Source organism: Centroberyx gerrardi, chromosome 15 (assembly GCF_048128805.1).
Source record: "Centroberyx gerrardi isolate f3 chromosome 15, fCenGer3.hap1.cur.20231027, whole genome shotgun sequence".
Lineage (NCBI taxonomy): Eukaryota > Metazoa > Chordata > Actinopteri > Beryciformes > Berycidae > Centroberyx > Centroberyx gerrardi.
The window spans coordinates 11,147,909-11,166,163 of record NC_136011.1 but is presented as its reverse complement, the minus strand read 5'-3'; the positions used below and the strand labels follow the sequence as shown (position 1 = coordinate 11,166,163).

Genomic DNA, 18,255 nt, shown 5'->3' with positions numbered 1-18,255 from the left:
AACGCTTTGCACTACAAATCTGCCTTTTACCCTGACCCTAAAAAAGGAAAACAAAAAAAAGGGAACAGTGGTATCGGGGGGAAATGCTGCTGTTTACACAACCAGCAATAACAATGGATATAATGCTATAGCAACATGGACAGCCATTTCCAATACAAATGTACTGTATGGTTAGGGTCACACCCTGTGACAAATTCCAGAGTGTACCGGGCACTGAAGCACTCCAGCAGAGCAAACACATCAAAGAAAAGACAGTCATTCGGTTTCTAGAAATAGGCCCTAGGATGAGTTGCCACTGAAGCAGAGAGGACTAACATGCTTGCCTGGGAATACAAGATTGGTTGTAACTGCATGGCCAGTCTCTCCTGTATTTCCTGTCCATCGCTCTACAGCCCACTGTCTAAAACTAATGGGAACACTGAACACTGGGTAGTCAGTAGTGGACTGAACTACTCAGTTGTTCAAATAGCTAGTGAAGCTAGATATGAAGTTGGCTTTACCACCGCAGTTCAAGCCTAGTTACATGCTGTTTTTTTGAATGGATCTCTTTTGAAAATGATGTTTGTCTAGAACTAGGCTTAGTCACACCACTGTGCTAATCAGGGATTGGTATCTCTGGAGATTTCTGAATACCAATACCACTTCTATTATGATACTTTTTTTCTATTCCTTTGTTATATATAATAAATAAATAATCACACATTTCACAATGCAAGAGACAAATACTTGTATGTGCCATCTGCTTTTCTTAACAGAATCAGATCCTACTAATTTGATTTGCTCAGTAAAAATGTTCATATGCTAGAAGAAAACCTGAGATCCCATTGGAAAAGATCCAGCGTGTGAAGATTTTTGAAACTATCTCTCTATCCTTTGATGTTTTAAAATTGATAAAAATTGGCATGATGCCAATAGATGTCACCTTTTGTTACCAAGACCTGGTGATATGCCAGTGTTTAAAATGTAAGCATGTAAAGACCAGTAGTAGGGACATGGCATGGTCCATAGAGTGGATGGAATATCCTGTCAACTAATCAATCATTTCCTGTAACCATACCTTGACTGACTGAAATTCTATCATATCACTTCACCTCATGTAGCCTAGCCTGGGGCTATGAAATTCCCTTGGAAACCTCAGATCAATTTTCTCACCCACTGAAGAAAAACCCTCTAAATTGCAATTCATGCTCCTAAGCACTGCCTCTGCATACTGACTGTAATCCTATATCAATGAGAAAGATGGAACAGCGGGGCCGAATTGACCAGAGATTACTGAGATTCATTCCCAGCAGAGGTGCCAGACTTGGTAAAATTAAATCTGAGAAAAGGTACACTGGTTCTCGTCATAAAAATATAATGCCATAAACAAACAGCCTATCTGTCCAAACCAGTGAAATGCCATCAATTATCTACCATGTCGCCATAGACAGGTCCATGCAGCTGTCAATCATCAGACTCTATGTAAAAGGCTTGAATCAGTAATTAGCCTGGACCAGTCTAAATGACATTCCATTCATCATGTAATGTCAAAATGTTTTGTCCTTGATACAATAAGCCCTCTCAATCACACATGTAAATCAGGACCATTTAAAATCCAACAGCCCCCATGAGATCACAAGTGGAGTCAAAAACCAGTTTGGCCATAAAGTGCAGTATAAAATTAATCAGGCTGCCTCTGTAGACAGGTTCATCAATCATTCTCCCATCTTATCACCTTTGCAGGGGACAACAGCCACAAACCGACAGTCACTCTCTTATCACACTAATCCGGATAACTTCAAGCACCGAGTCCAGGCAGCAGGGCTAAATTAGTTTACTCCTACCCTAATTGGATTAAAAGTCAGCAGTGTGTCTCAACCCCCTGGCCCCCAACAACTGCGACCACCGACTGCTCAATTTTAATGAATGTGCCAGCTTAAATGCAAATAAATAAATAAATAAAGGAAACGTGATGTGATCTCAGTTTATGGAACATTCCCCCAAATCCAGCAATCATTTTACTTCAGTGTTCACCATCAAACCCTAGATGTCAGGTGTGGCGTATAAAAAAAAAAAATGGATTCAATTTGCTCATACCATAGAAAAGCCAACTTTCACCCTGTGATTTACAACCCTTTTTACAAGGGCTGTTTATTCGCAATGACTCTACTCCCCTGTCACAATTCAAGACGGGAGCCTTTTATAGGACAGCTGAGTCAATAGTGATCCGGTGCAGGTTAAGTGTGTGCCTCTAGAGTCCACAGTCTGCTCTGCATCCCTATAGGGAGTTGACCCATCATGACTGCGCTCGGGTTATCGAAGCAGCAGTCAAGAGGGTTATCCTGCTAACTGCCTCCAATTGGGCTCCGACAGGATATTTCTGTCTTCTGAGGAACGGCTAACCAACACTACAGGCTCAACGGAGACTCATAAGCACGAGTCCCGATGCGGCTTTATAGACATGAATCCATAAAGAGAGAGTTCCCATATACTGCAGTGAAGGACTCACAACTGAACACACAGTGTCTTGGCTGTCACAGACTGACAGGCCCGTGTTAGGAGCTGCGGCAGCCACGCTTCACTGGACAAAGACACAATATGACAGGCAAACAAAAATACAACCTGAGTGGGCTGAAATAAAAAGGGAAACTTATTAGGGCCAACTCTGCCGAGACACAGCGAGCGGCGAGTCACCCCGTTAAATCACTTAGAGTTTAAATAGGCCTACTTGTTTTAGAGGAGAGGAGAATATTAGTACCGCGTCACGGGGTGAATGCGCTCCGTTGTAATAGTTCACAGCGGGGGGTCAGTGCCAGGGGCCGGTGCCGAGATGTGGACCAAGCAAGTCTCTTCTGACAGCTACTTAACCTGCAGGCCAGCCTCACAGTCACCCTGTTACACTGGAAGGCGGGCCTCATTTCATTTCACAAAGCCTCTGGCGGTGGCGAGTGTGTGTGTATGTACAAGGGAGAGGGAAGAGAAAGAGAAAAGAAAAAAGTGAAAGAGGAAGAGAGAAAGGGAGCGAGAGAGGGGTGTCAAGAAGAAAAGAACCCCCAAATCACAGCAACGCTATCATTCCTCTCCACAGTGAAGTAGGGGCCGGCCTGGGCTGCAACCGCTTCACTTCCTCATTCTTTCGTATTCATCCTGTGCCTCCTCCTCCCTCATCAGGCGGTCGCTGAAAAGGGCTCAGAGTTTTAGCCGAGGGAGCGGGTCGGCGAGGCAGAGAGAGGATGTATAATTATTGCACTGTAGTGAACAATCGACAGCTTCGCAAACACAATTACCTTCCTGCTACTGTGGAGGCAGTGCAAGCAAATGTGAGCGTCTGTGAAGCTGCACCTATTGCTACAGTAGGACCTGCTTCAGCTTGCAGGAAAACCCAGGATCTCCCAACTGAATGGGGAAACACCCGCAGGGAGGGGAGAAATAGCAGGCTGGCTGGAGAGTCTGACATCATCCCAAGTGTGGGGTTCCATGTTCCTGTGAAGTGTGTGTGTGTGTGTGTGTGTGTGTGTGTGTGTGTGTGTGTGTGTGTGTGTAAGATATACAGTCACTCTTTATTCATGCACACACACACAGTCAATCTTTATTCATGCACACACACACACACACACACACACACACACACACAAAGTGACTGTAGTTCCTAGTTCTAGCTATAGGGAGACATTCATTATTCTGTGCTCACAAGCCACAGAGTTTCTGCTGCACCACCACACACACACTGCGGTTCACACACCATGAGGAAGCTTGAGAGATGAGGGGAACCATCGGTCACACACTGTCAACTAAGCCAACTAAAATCTGCAGCCAAAAGCTGCTGACACCGAACATTATCATGGCAACAGTAGGCAATAAAGATAAGACATCCATCCCCGGCCGTCGGTAATCAAACCAGCCCCAGTGTCTAATGCAGCTATTCTTGAGACACTGAATCCTATTAACATCTCCAAGGTGATCGCGTACAAAATTCGCAAATAGCAGAAGTCAAAATAGCCCTGGTTGAAAGAACCGTGACTGTAAAGTTGAAGGGCACAGGAGAGAACAGGAGAGATGAGGCATTATGTGAAAGCTGGGTGTCTGAAGGCTAGTTACAGTAAACGGCGGGGCAGCGCCAGCGGGATGTTGTGGGGCTTCCAGCAAGCACTCCTAAAAAACTGCATTGCTACTGTCAAAGGCTTACATACCACTGTGGATTCAAATAACCCAAACCCTGGTTGTAAAACACGGAATGACTAGTCCTGTATATCATCTCCCGCAATCTGAAGACAAGACAAGAACCGAAAATCTTGAGGCTAGTTAGCTTTACTTCCTTAGCCAGCCCAGCAGAGCGGAGCAGCCCCACCGCCGCCGCCGCCGCCGCTTTCTTGCCCGTCCAGCCTGCCCGGTCCTACACCTCCCCCTGTGCGCACCGACGTCCTGGGACTCACCGGTCTTATGTGCTGATGATGTCGCTGTGAAGAGACAACAAGTGCGGGGAGGCTGCTGGCCGCCGCTCCGCTGCTCCGGGACAACAGGAGTACTGATCTGCACACTTTCGCAGCCATCTCTGTAGTGAAACCTCGCCGGGAAGGAGACTGCTGCGGGCGGACCGAGACACACCGAAGGGAAGAGGGAGGGTGGTGGGCGGGTTGCGGGGCTGGACTATGGCTTCATACACATGCCCAGTGTTGCACCACTATGCAATAATAAGACTCTTAAAATGCTTGCCAATTCCAAAAAACCATATGCACAGGTTGCATTTCATTTGTCGCAATATCAGGACGTGCATGGCAAACAAACATCAGTCACTCCACTAATGAGCGGACTATCCCTTACGAAAACTATAAGAACTACAGTAGCCTAATCCTATGATGCATGTTAGATGCTATGCAAAGGTGACAGCAAAGGTGCCTATGAGATTATTATAGGATCAATACCAGGAGATTAAAACATGTAAAGTACAATAAGGTCACTATTCCCTCAATATGAAGTAGCCTACCTGAGGCACACAGTAAGTCCTTATAAGAATATTATAGGAATACCATAGGACAGTGGTTCTCAAAGTGGGGGCTTTGAGGGGGTTCCAGCAAAAGGAGGAATTATTTAATGTCTCTATGATTCTTTTTTTTTGTGATCAAATTTTTATTGGCCATATGCTTTTTTTTACACACAAACACAAGAAAACAAAAACACAAAAACCACATACACCTACATACTCATAAACATACACTCAAGTCCCCACTCCCCCCTCCCCACAGGACCCATCAACCCATCCCTCCAAAATGTCACTATGATTCTGTTCACTAGAAATTATTCCAAATGCATCCATGTGAGATGACTATTCAAATCATATGATTCACTTTCACCACTATTATCTCTCCACATAGAGTTTAGACAGTTATACAATTTCAAACTAAAATCTTCCCATATAGAGGGTCATGACAAAATCTTATCAAAGGGGGTCAGTGACATAATGTGTGTCTATTGAATACCCCTTCCATTGGAAATAAAATACCATAAAGTACAAAAATTACTATAAACTCACTATTGAGTAGAACAGACACACTTTAGTCCTTATAGGAATATTATAGCGATACCATAAGAGATTAAAAATACCACTATAATGTCACTATAAACTCATTGAGTATGATAGACACACTGTAAGTCCCTATAGGAATATTATAGTGATTTCTCATTACAGATGGTTTGATAGAGCTCCAGGGAAATGTGGAGAGATGACCAGGTGGCCCTTTCAAGACACAGATAGTTAAATGGTTAACTATGTGACCAGACTATGTGTAACTATGTGACTAATGTCATTTGGGTGGTCTGTAACCCCAAATTCAGAAGAGGCCCCCAAATCCTTCACTTTGTCAGGGATCCAGAAGTCCTATCGGAGTCCATTATGGCAAACTATAAAGTAAAAAAAAAAAAATGTAAGCTCAGTAACAAGGATAATGTTGTCCAAATGACCAAATTATTCCTTGACATAATGTTGCAGTCAAAGGTCTATCCTACTGCCCGCCTTTTTTTCAGGGCATTTTGTTAAGTTATTGCATAACTTAAACAAGTTATCATTGGTATTATATTGGACAGTTTTCCCTCCTTACTTTAGCAGCATGTACCCACCGCCTCAACCATCACTACATCACAGCTTGGCACTTAGCGTAGAGCCAATTTTCACATCAAAGATTTCCAGGAGCCTATAAACTGACAGACACAATGGATCTTGTCTGAATGTCTCTGTATTAGGCTACATCTTGGCAGAGTTGCTGTCACTGGCCATGCCATCCATTCTACTATGTTATAACTGTATCTATTATTAGTTTGTCCTCCAGTCACTCTTGTAACTATGCCACACAGGAACAAATCTAATTTCATTGATCTACAGGGACTTTGAAAAGCTGTGGGCGACTTCCTGAAATGTACAAGTATTTTAAAGCCTTTCAAAGTTGTCGTCCCAGAAGGACAGAAAATGACCAAGCAGTAGTCAAGTGTGAGGCCTGTTCTTTATTAAAATCACTCAACTGCTATATGAATGCAGGTAATGGGAGAGATAATGGGTCTTTTCGTTAATGATTATTGTGGAGACTCCCCCCAGCGGAATGTAACCTGTTCTCCTTTACCTTTGGCCAAGCATGCCACATGATAATGGCTGCCACACCTGTACTGGTCAAGGGGAGAAGGAAGATAAAACACTTCTCACACTCTCTAATTTTGCATGGCCTCCATGTTAGCTAATAAGAAATAAGATAAAAGAAAATACAATTTTGGTTGTTTTTGTTGTTGATTCTCCCTGCCTTGTGCATGGTATAGAAATACAGTAATGAAAGGCATCTTAGTATTTCATGCTGCTGAACTCTTGTCACCTTCATGTGCTTCCTCAGGTGCAGTGCAGCACACTGTGTGGGCGATGCAATTTAAATGCAAATTCTCGTCGTGGACAAGGACCTGCTCAAGGCCTCCAGGCTGCATTGATTCACAGAGTGAATCCCGCTGTGGCGCCTAGGAGACTCGAGCACGGTCTCACATCAACCTTTACTGTACGGCCGTAACTGTGCCACAACAGTATGCATTTGCACATGGTTGTGTCAGCAGTGTAAACAACAGCAGCTGCAGTGGAGTGAAAAAATAACTTGAGGTATTAGGTTTCATCAAGTGATTAAAGTTAGGTGAGATGTTGCATGGTTTGTCTGTGTGTTGCGTGTTGTTTACGACATAATCTGAGCACGCTCAGGTCACATGGTTAACTATGTGACCTGAGAGAGCTATAAAAAGACAGCTTGACAACACTTGTTTGCTTAGTAACAGACCCCATTGTCTGTGTGTGAGTTTGATGAGTTATATACACTTTTGGGGTATTTTATCTAGTCATTACACTACACACTAAAGTATGCAAGTAGCAGGATACCTGTTGACTATGGGACAGATGAGATTGTATTTGAATTGCACAGATTTTAATTTGTCATGCTCATATTAAAAAAAAAAAATTGTTTACTAAATAGATAAAAAAAATTTAATTGAATTTATAAGGCACACTTTGATTTTGGATGCAAGGGTTTGAAATTGAATGTGATTAGATTGAGCTTTCTGAGGAAAAGAAAGATGTCGAGGACAAAAAAATAAACTAGCTAGTGAACACTACAAGTAGTACAAGTATGCTCTCTGATGTTGGATTGAATCTTTGCTCATTTGCTTTTCCTACGTCCCTGGATGTGTGTCTCAGAGAGGTCACTGAATTGAGAAAACTGAATTTGAAATGAGAAAACTGAATCTGGATTTATAATGAAATTCAATAATGATCACATTTCAAGACATTGCATGTCATTTCAAATTGTGCCTTACTAATTCATTTATTCAACACATTAATTTCGGACTTGAGTCCGAAACTAATTTCGGACTTGAGTCCGAAATTAATTAAGCATTCAGAATTCAGTATGAGCATGACAAATTGAAATTTCTGCAATTCAAATACAACCTCTGCAGGGACCTCTGCTCTTTCCATAGTTGTCCTCAACTGTAGAAACCTACACAAGAGAGACAGAACTGTTCTTAAACACTCTCTGGCACCCATGTCTCAAGGGTTAGGGTTGGATGAATTGAGCAAAGTACAAAAAGAGGAGTGTGTGTGTGTGTGTGTGTGTGTGTGTGTGTGTGTGTGTGTGTGTGTGTGTGTGTGCGTGTGTGTGTGTGTGTGTGTGTGTGTGTGTGTGCATGTGTGCGTGCGTGCGTGTGTGTTTACTGGGGCAAGGGCTGATTACCCAGCACCATTGAAATGTCTGTCAGTACCTGATGAATGAGCCCCTCCCACGGCTCTACAGAACAGGTTACACCCAAAGCATGCAGTATGTGGTGGGTGTGTAGCTTCTGTTTCATCACACACTCGAATGCAGTATTGCCATCAGGTAATACATAATCTAAACACAGAGCTAATGAGGCAGTGTAGGCTACCTTTCTTTCTCGCCTACTCTCACACACACAAATGCACACACACACACACACACACACTACACATCAATATGACTGCTGAAACTGGAGCCTGTTTTTCTCTGTAAACACACTTCCTCACTCATCAGTCCAGTGCAGGTCTTCACCTGAGCCATCTTTGATCACTATACAGAGGCACAGCCCATGGGTCAAGTTTCACTATAGTTTTTTATTCTACAAAGCAGCTCAGCCGTGACTTGTGTCCTGGGTGCACACAAACACTACATATTGTAAAGCCAGCAGTCAAGCGTAGCCCCTATGGATTTACAAGTGTGTTCTTAATGTAGCTCTCAAGAGTGAGACACCCTCTTACACCAAACACAAGTCACAGCAGTAGCAGCACAGTGGTTACTATGTACTACAACAACAGTTGAGCTGAGGAGGCACTTCTGCAGGCCTGTCTTATCTCTTGCTCCACCTTTGCACTGCCACAATAGCAGGATGGCAGTAAGCAGTAGGCAATGCTATTCTTTATATTGCTGTGATATTGCAACATGGACGAGCACAGGGTAAACAGTTACACTAAATGCTCAACCTTAATCCTTGTTTAAACCTGACTGATGGCAAGTGCTTGATGAGACCAGTGGAAACCTGAGCGGGAGCAAGACATGTAGTCAGCTATTAGGCTTTACATGACTGTTAGCTGATCATTACGTCCTAACGTCTAATGAGGCCAAGGTATACCGTACCCCATAGTGTGACTGCATGACTCTGACATGGTGACAGAGCTAAAAGCACTCGTGAGCTCTTTAGCAGCCATAAATTATCTGCCCTTCCTGTCCAACTGGTTGAGACTGTATTTAGATCTGTCTATGTGTCTCTTTTCTGCGCATATTTGTATAAATTGTGTATCATTTGCATATTTTGTATATATTGTGTGTATACCTGCAATGGACTAACGTCTGGAGAGGCTTTGAGCAACGCGTTTAACCCCCACCAGCTCCAGCAGTGCTTCTACCAGCTCTCATGTGTGTTGTGTGCACTACAGCATTTGCATGTGTCTCATATATGTGTGAATTTGGTAGTCGGTCAGCAAAATTGCAATCTCCAAATTGGTTTGTTCCTCGCGCAATTTAGACTGTATTGATTTGCATTGTGTTATATATGTTTACCACTAATTCAAATGGCTTTGAATTAGAGGATTATGCAGGAATATGCAAAGCCACTGGACATCTAGGCTGCAGTAAGGGCATTATTGTTGTAAAGCTATTCAAATGATGAACTTTCAAGAGTTGACAATAACATAGCACAGGGTTCTTGTGATAAATTGGTCACATTAATGAGCCATGTACTGGAGGGCTGCAGGCACAGTTAAGTAGGCTCTCTTATTAAAAAGGGAGAGAGAGACAGAGAGAGAGAGAGAGAGAGAGAGAGAGAGAGAGAGAGAGAGAGAGAGAGAGGGAGAGAGAGAGGGAGAGAGGGAGAGAGAGAGAGAGAGAGAGAGGGAGAAAGGGAGAGATTACAAATGGTTTGAACACTGTGGCCAAAGACAAAAAAGTTAATATAGATTAAAAAAAAAAAAAACATTGTAATAGGGAGGGTAATAGGAGATGCTAATTGCAATGTGTATATTCAATTTAACAGTGGTGGCCTGTGCAGATAATGATGACCACAGCCTCACTGAAAACAGTAATTCCCATGCAGCTATAACAGCATATAAAATAGAAAATAAGCCCAAAGAAAATATTCACAGAGAATTGTTGATGCCCTTTGACCTCAGTGACCATAGGGTTCATTTGTTATTGTAATAGTTGTATTGATTAAGAGGTATATTGACAGACTACTCAAGTTCTGGTCTCACTTGCCTCTTACATCAGGACAGTGTTCCATTTATAAATGCATTAAATCATATGGTCCTTATATATCACGAATCCTCAGAGGAGAGACATTTGGCTCCATTTTCACTAATTTATAGACTGTGTATCAATCTAAGACCATTAAAGCTCCTCGCTTCCTGCATTGCCACCGACAAAGTGTCACCAAAATTTGATGCCCTGATACAGCAGAGTAATGGTGGATGGGTTTGTTCAGATCCTTTTTCACGTTGGACTGGCTTAGGAGAAGGAAATCCCCCCCAAAAATTGCCAAAGCTGGATGCTGTTACCAGGAGTGTGTTGTAGTAAACAATATGAATTGCATGCTGTGTGCAGCACATACAGAAGCAGAGATTCCAGGCACACTGTGAGCAAAGAATGTGTGTCTATTTTTAACACGCCTCCTTGTGCCTTTAAGACTGCAGAAATGTGCATGTACTGGTCCAATTGGATGCATGTGGTAACTAATTAGCTGACTATGCTTTTTGTTTCCAAGCATTTAAATTGGTAAAGAACAAAGGGGTAAATGTTATTATCAGAGCTGTGCGACCAATTAGGCTACTGATTCACTATGGCAACAGAGCAGAGGTTCTCAAACTTTTTCATGCCAATTACATTAAATGGAAAATCATCAGACCAGAGATCCCATTTGAGAAGATTTGCCCTTTAGATATGACATGGAACAGTTTTGTTTTTCTGCCTATATAGTAGGTTGAGGAATATGAGTGGAGAGAAACACATCTATAGTTGTTCTCATTGTGTTAACTTCTGGTATAAGATAAATTATTCTAACTTTTTGTATCTAATGTGTCCTAAAGGACCCTATAGGGTCCGTGGACCCCACTTTGATAACCACTGCTGTGTAGCATTGTATCTCTATTATGTCCATAACCTCATTAACATTGATATACTGTCACATCAAGCAGAAATTTGACCTGTACTTTCATTGGGTGTGACAAGTCCTTGCGACCTGCAGTCATCTACGACACACCGCCTCACTCAGCTCAGCAGCACTCCAGCTTTCCTTTCACATTGTGCATTCAGTCTAGGAAATATGTAGCCTACTCAAGGCAAGAAGCATAACTGGCAGACTGAAAAGAAGCAAAGCATTTAGTTCAGATACATTTTTATGGTAGAGCTCTGTCAAGGCAAGTTATTAGCATGACTGTTTATCAATATCGCCAAAGCAGTGTACAAAATACACATTTTCAAAACCCACAAACAGCAGTTGATACATCCAAACCATATTGAGATGATACATTATTTGGCTTTAAAACATGTAATATAAAATAAATATTAATGATTTGGTTTGAAAATGTGCAATATAACCTCTCTCTCTCTCTCTCTTGCTTGTATGTGTCTGAGCCTGTGTCTTCTCACCTTTTTAAACTGATATAAATCTTTATGCCTTAAATTCATAGTCAATAGTCAGTAATGTTAGACTGGATTAAGTTAGATGAGGAATGTGCCTTTTAAGGAAAAAATAATAAATTGTTTTTCTGAAAATATAATTGAATTTTGTTTATATTGGTGGTTGTTTGTGAATGATGATGACTGACTGGAAGTCATGGTTATACCCACCAGGCTTTACTGGTGAGAGCTGGTGCCGAACAGGAGCAAACTGTTACCGCTGTACGGTTTCACACGCAGCTAGTTGATGAAATGCGTGTGGGACGTTGGAACATTTTGGATGAGATTTTGACACAGATAGACTTATTTACATACCAGTGGAAGTTGTATGGTGGATGGGAGTCCGTCCCGGTGCCCGCTGCACTGGGCGGGGAACGGGACGCTGCCCCGCCCCGCTGTCGGTGCGCAGAGGAGGGGGCGGGGCTGCTGTCTGGACACGGAACTGGTGTTTTGGATTCCATCCCTGCAGAGACGAGAGAGAGAGAAAACGCATTTTGAAACGTCGAAGAAATTGTCATTTTGGACTGACTGGCGTTTGTGTTGAATCGAATGTGAGTAACCAAGTCGCTTCCTAGCCAAGACAGCTTTCCAACGAAGCAGTCTTTAACGAATGAGCTGACAGTTAACGATTAACGCTAACTGTTAGCTTGCTCGCTAGCTAGCGTTAGCTATCCTACCAAATAGGTATCTGACAGCTACTGCTAAACTCGCTATGCCTGCCAGCTAAGAATAAGATTTTGTCACAAAAAACATGTTTATGTTTGGGCTCACTTTGAATACAGCAGCATATCCTCCTGCATGGTCGACAGAGCGATGTCACGACAGGCTGTTCACAACAACAAGGTTTACTTAGCTTAACTGTTTGCTGCATTTATAACAATTAGAAACATTGGGTCCTTGTGCATCATGGGAACAAGCTTTGGTTTCTTCATTGTCCCTGGTGGTGGTAACTAAAACATTCGGTTGCCAATAATTGACAATGATGTACAAAGTCACGGGTTCTCAAAAGTTTTCATCTTAAGGACCCCGAGTCACAGATAGACACTCCTTACAGTACACCCCCATGTGATAAGGGTTTTATCCTTGGGACGCCCCTCTGAGAAGATTTTTGTTGTCTGTCTGTGTTGTAGGTGGGTAGATAACAGTGGAGAGTGAAACTAATGATCATATGGTAATTAGACAGTGTCTGGTTGTGCAAACTTCTTGTGAATGAGGTAACATTAAAATTAATGTATTCCTCATTTTTCTGGGGGACCCCCTGGAATTCCCTCATGGACCCATGGGGGTCCCTGGACCCCAGTTTGGGAGCTCCTGGATTACGTTGGCTCCACCTGTGCTCTGTCTAAGCTGCGCTGCCAGCTGTGTTTAGGCCATTTCACCATGATCCTGTTAGTTTAACAGTTCATGCCACCTTTGCCAACATGGTCTACAAGCCAAAGCAATTCTTGACCAGCTCAGTAGCATCTTAAACAATGTTAACATCTAAGTTGGTAAAAGATAGACTTTCCAGCAGGGCAGTGAGGAACAGCTAAGCAAACACACTTAGGCTATAAGTCACTGCATTGTCAAATTGGCCTAGCCTTTGCCTGGTATCGGCCCTTTTCACATTCTGTTTCTCAATGCTTCTGCATTGACAAACCGGTGCATTACAACTTCCTGTTGCCAGCTATGGCCTTCACTAAATTGCTCCACAACCTGCCCAAAATGTTTAATTTGTTATTATGTATCTAGTGCTAGTAACCATTACTAATAAGTAATTATGTATTACTTAATTGGAAACCAAAGGATTGGTTTGTCAATAGGTCGCAAAAAGAAATTGTGCCTGTTGTCTGTCAGTCCAAAAAAAACCTTTTTGTCAACCTTAAATTACTCCTTGAATCAGAACATGTCATAAGATGGTAAGTCCTGGATAGACCTGGTTAAAAACCATTTAAGACAGCACAGAACTTTCCAAGGTCTGAAAGTTTCCAACTTGGTGACTTGAGACCCTGAAATGGGGGTACACATGCAAAATCTCCATTTTCAATGCCCCAGGCTCTCATGACAATACTCCCTTCTTTCTGTTTATATTTACAGCTTGGAGGCAGAAAACATCCCTGAGCAACAGAAGAAGCATTAATAACATCTTGCAACTGGAAAGTTTAGTACCACAGGAGAGGAACGTATCAATCAGTCTGAACTGGGGGTGCAAACATGGTTTTTCAGTGCCCCAGGCTGTTGAGATGACGCTGTCCTATCCTTGTTTATCCATTTAGTTTTGAGGATGGAAACGTTCAAGTTCCAAGTAGTTTTGAACAAAGCTTAAGAACTAAGGTCTCTCCTGTGGGCAACTAAACATCTACCTGTCAGCTGGAGGGGGATGTCAATGGCCAAGGGAGATGGTTATTTACCAGGTCCCAGGTCCCAATATTCACCCTTCACAGCTTTGAAACGCTGGATGTGGTTTGTGATTGTGCTTGGGATTGGTCCACTGTACAAGGATAATACCTGAGACATCAACAAGAATGTGGCATGATAAACCTGAAAAAAGGCTTTAGGGGGTTAAAATAATCATAGGCCTCCTTTGCTGAGGCTTAGTGTAGGATTTATCACTTGTTACCGCAAAATACTGTAGACTGTCTCATGCTCATCCTGCTAAAGCTTCACCAAGGTGTTGCCGAAAACGGTAAAGCACATACACTGAGGAAAAACTCTGACTCACTTTGATCCAAGCATGTTTAATGCTTGGCTTTGGGTGTAATTCTACATAGGGTGCTAATAGTTCCCAGCTGTTTCCACAAACATCCCCAAGCCTTTGCCTATGAAAGGCATTTCTTTCTGGAATGGTCACTTTTTGATTGCAAGGGATTCAAAAGAGGTGTCTCTCCTCCAAAGGTAGGATCAGTAGCATGGGGACCTACCTCATATACACTTGTAATTGTAAATGGCAGTGATAAGGAGGTCATATTGAGAGCTGCAGGGAGCTGGACCCTGGAGAATATAGATGAGGGGGTTGAAGTTGTAGTGTGGCTGGCTGCTTTTCATACAAGATAACTTTCAGATTCCCAGAGTCCCTTGCCTGATAGAAAAGTTCTGACAGGCTGATGAGGAGGAGGGGAGCCTTGTGTGCCCCAGCTGTAAAAATCCATTTTCTCTACAACACAGCTCTGAGCCCCCCCAACTGGGGCTTTCGCAGATCATGGGTAAAGCTGACTTGAAAATGATTAATTTCAACTCAGTAGATGTGTTTCGGAGGCCCAGGCGGGCATTACTCACTCTAGCCTAAATGGGCTGATCTCAGCTGGCTGCTCAGAGTCAAAAACAGATCAACAAAAACAGATCTGTGTTTTGGGTCTGTCCCTCTGTCTCTGTGCTCTTGTGCGTTGTTTAGGCCTGTTTGTCTTTGTGCGCATGTGTTTCTGTCAGGACACGCTTCTGTTTGTGCAGAGGTGCAGGGCTGAATGCAAATCAAGCAGACAAGCATCACCAAGTTCTCTTAGGTTAGAAATCCTGGCCTTGGGTCTGTCATTTTATGGCTTATTGTTCAGTGTTGCTTGGTACTAATTTAAAGTGCCCTCTAAACTAGAAACAGTAAACCTAATTTTAAGGTCATTGACTGAAATTTTTAACACCATTATGGTTGCACTGTTGCATGGAGACAGTGGTTAGTCTTTCCGGTTGCTGTAATGTCTTTGGTGCCAGTCTTTCACCAATCTGTCTCCAATTTCGAAGAAATTGTGTGCATTCAAGCTTGCTTAGATTCAGACTCAAGAGGCTGTTTCCCTCAGTCCCCACTGTCATAGGCCGCTGAGCACACCAATTAGCATATGCCATGTCTTCTTTTTTCTTTCTGCTGAATCAGTGTGACAATCGGTGTCTGAATTGTTAATGGAATATCGACAGGTGGCAGCTTCAGGCCTCGGTGGAGTGAACTCCTCCATCCCTGGCTTTGAAAAGTGCACACACGGGAGCCACAGATACACACCAGTAGCCCCTTACCTAATTAATAGTCATCTTTCCGTGACACTGATGAATTAAGCAACAGTCTGTTCGGAAATGAAGTTTTGGAGCTTAGCTGAACTGGTGGCAATTAGTTTTATCCTTGCATTGGTCTTTCTGTTGTTTATAAATTCAGGTGTGAAGATTCCAGGACATTTTTGCATTGACTGTCGAAGGTAAAAGATTTGCCTGCAGTGCAGGAGGAAGACAGATCCCAAGAGTGCAGGACTATTGTTTTAAGCTTTGCCTCTTTAGATGAGTGTTAATTAGTTTTTTGGGCAAATTCTCTAAATCCTTACCTAAGACTGCTAAGGCTTATGACTGGAGAGGAGAAGTGGGTAGCATAATGCTAGCTGTGTGCCAGCTTGCATTTCTACATGGCATTCAGAAGAGATAATATTGTTGTGTAATTTGAAACAGTTATGTTCTCTCAGATGACATTATTTACAATCACATAGGCAGAGGATTAATCTACTTATGCAATATGCGCTCATTCATAATTCAGCTGTGTTGCTATCAAGAATTCATTTTTCTGCTGCCATCACATGCTGGACAAAATGCAGCCTAAACAAAATCGTAGAACATCTCTAATTTTCACATAGTTCTACGTAAGCCCTGTTTGATAAATCATGAGATGCAATCAAATTCCCAATTCGAGTGTTCTGTAAGCTTTCTCTGTTGAAACATGCCCTCTCTCTGGCTCCTCAGCAGGATGTTCCGCCTGCGGGCATTGTCGGCAGCTTCAGTGGGGCTGGTGCAGTCATTCCGGCGCTACCATGGTGGGGCGATGCATGGGTCTGGCCGGAGGAGGCTGATGCTGGCAGCTCTGGCTGGGGTGACTGGCGTGTCTGCTAGTGCTGGACTGCTCTGGACAAGGTAATGGCTAATGCACCTTTGGACTTGTTTGGACTATCCAAAGAATAATAATGTCATACCTTATTGACTCCTACAGGGAAATTCTCTCTTTGCTTACCCTCTCCAGGAAGGTCAGAGCACAGGGTCAGGTAGAGAATAGCTGCCCTGGAGCTGTTAGTGGCCCAGTGTCTTGCTCAAAGATGGTCAGAAGGGCAGATGCTTGCCAACACCAGGGCTTCAACCTTAGTCCTCTGCTTGAAGGACAGTTTCTCTAAGCGCTAGTCCACCCTGCTACCCAGAATATGTGATATCTGGATTGATATGATATTTAGAAATGTTTCAGGATGGTTTCTTAGATACACACTATATCCAGCATAGTCCTAGATTAATGACTAAAAGACTAAAGCCTAAAGACTTAAAGAGCACTTCAATGCTTGTATTCTGTTGAGGAAACCGCCTCATGGAGTTGCTCACTCTCTTAAAGTCACATTTCTTTGACATTCCAAGCCACCACCCTATAGGTGTGAGAAGGGTTTTTATGGCACTCCATTACTAAGGAGGCTGGTGTTTAGTTAAGGCAAAGCAGTAGGCAGGGTGTTGATGTGAGAGGTCTTTGGGGACAGAATGACTGTGGTGAAGGAGGCAGCATGATGGATGGTGCCTCAGGGCTTTTGAGACTGACGGGACGAGACCGTTCCAGGCCTTTACCCTGGGCCTCATTCTCCCCGTGTCTCATTAAACTGAATTATTCAGCCTACCCCCAGACAGAACCCAGCTATTTATTACAATTATTCCAATTTTCAATTTAGTCAGAAAATGGCCAAGTGGGAGCTTGCCATGGTAAACCTCTCCACATGCACAAACAACGGTACACAGTGTAGCGCACAATCTCTCTCTGTCACTCTCTCTTAACTCTACTTAGCTTTGTATCCCAGCTACATGCTCAAGTGCTCCCATATGGTGCCGGAGCAAGCACAAAGATATATTGCTATATTTTAATTAACCCCCTTGCCAAATGACATGGAAACCTCCCTGCAGTTCCCTTTAGGTGTTAATCTGAGCTGTGTTCGCTTGTTGAAACCCAGAGCATATGCAGATGCAGGGCCTTCCGTCCGACACGCTGAGCAACCAGAGAGAGAGGAAGCTGAGTTTGTTAAAGATGCAGAATCTGAGGCGGAGTCTGAGAAATCGGTGGAGGCCAGCAGTGGAGATGAGGGGGAAGAGGATGGCGGCGGTGAGGGGAAAAAGAAGAAACCACGCTCTGGATTCCGTGACCGCAAGGTAATCGATAAACAATAAACATTCAGCCATTCCATCAGTCTGCCATTTAATTGATCTCCAGGAAGGTGTTTTCAGAGCACTCCCAATCAATGTCCAATAAGCAAGCGTCAGTGTATTTTGACAGAATATTTTATGGAAACGCACAAACCTAATCAGCATGCATTTCTACTGTCATAAATGTACCACCCAAAAGATTTCATTGCTGTTAATAAGGCAGTGGATGACAAAGGACAAGCAGAAAAGATGAGCGCCTTTGATATGATGCCAACCAAACAAAGTTTGTGCCACAGTACATCATTACTGTCTGAGGAACAGGGAGAAGGAAAAGAGGAAGGGCTATTAACAATAGATGCCACTTCTCCAAACAAAATATGATGCATTGGGACATCTGCAGCCATTGTCCGCTGAAAACTAATTGATGTCTGGGAGCGTGTCTCTCTACTGCACCGCAGGCAGGATTAACTAG

At 43.1% G+C, this 18,255-nt stretch overlaps 2 protein-coding genes across 4 annotated transcripts in view; one reads left to right on the top strand and one right to left on the bottom strand.

Moving 5' to 3' along the window:
• The window catches only part of mcu (mitochondrial calcium uniporter), a 54,868-nt gene extending 50,327 nt beyond the window's left edge, over nt 1–4,541 (bottom strand). The window contains exon 1 of one of the 2 annotated variants that reach the window (XM_071897957.2): nt 4,413–4,541. In XM_071897957.2, coding sequence (XP_071754058.1) covers nt 4,413–4,529 — 117 coding nt within the window. In that variant the 5' untranslated portion in view covers nt 4,530–4,541. The remainder of the gene's footprint in view (nt 1–4,412) is intronic. The other variant, XM_071897958.2, reaches the window with a different exon arrangement.
• Nucleotides 4,542–12,094: 7,553 nt separating this feature from the next.
• micu1 (mitochondrial calcium uptake 1) overlaps nt 12,095–18,255 on the top strand; it is a 33,805-nt gene continuing 27,644 nt past the window's right edge. Inside the window, exons 1-3 of one of the 2 annotated variants that reach the window (XM_071897991.2) lie at nt 12,095–12,226; nt 16,362–16,529; nt 17,594–17,789. In XM_071897991.2, coding sequence (XP_071754092.1) covers nt 16,366–16,529; nt 17,594–17,789 — 360 coding nt within the window. In that variant the 5' untranslated portion in view covers nt 12,095–12,226; nt 16,362–16,365. The remainder of the gene's footprint in view (nt 12,227–16,361; nt 16,530–17,593; nt 17,790–18,255) is intronic. The other variant, XM_071897990.2, reaches the window with a different exon arrangement.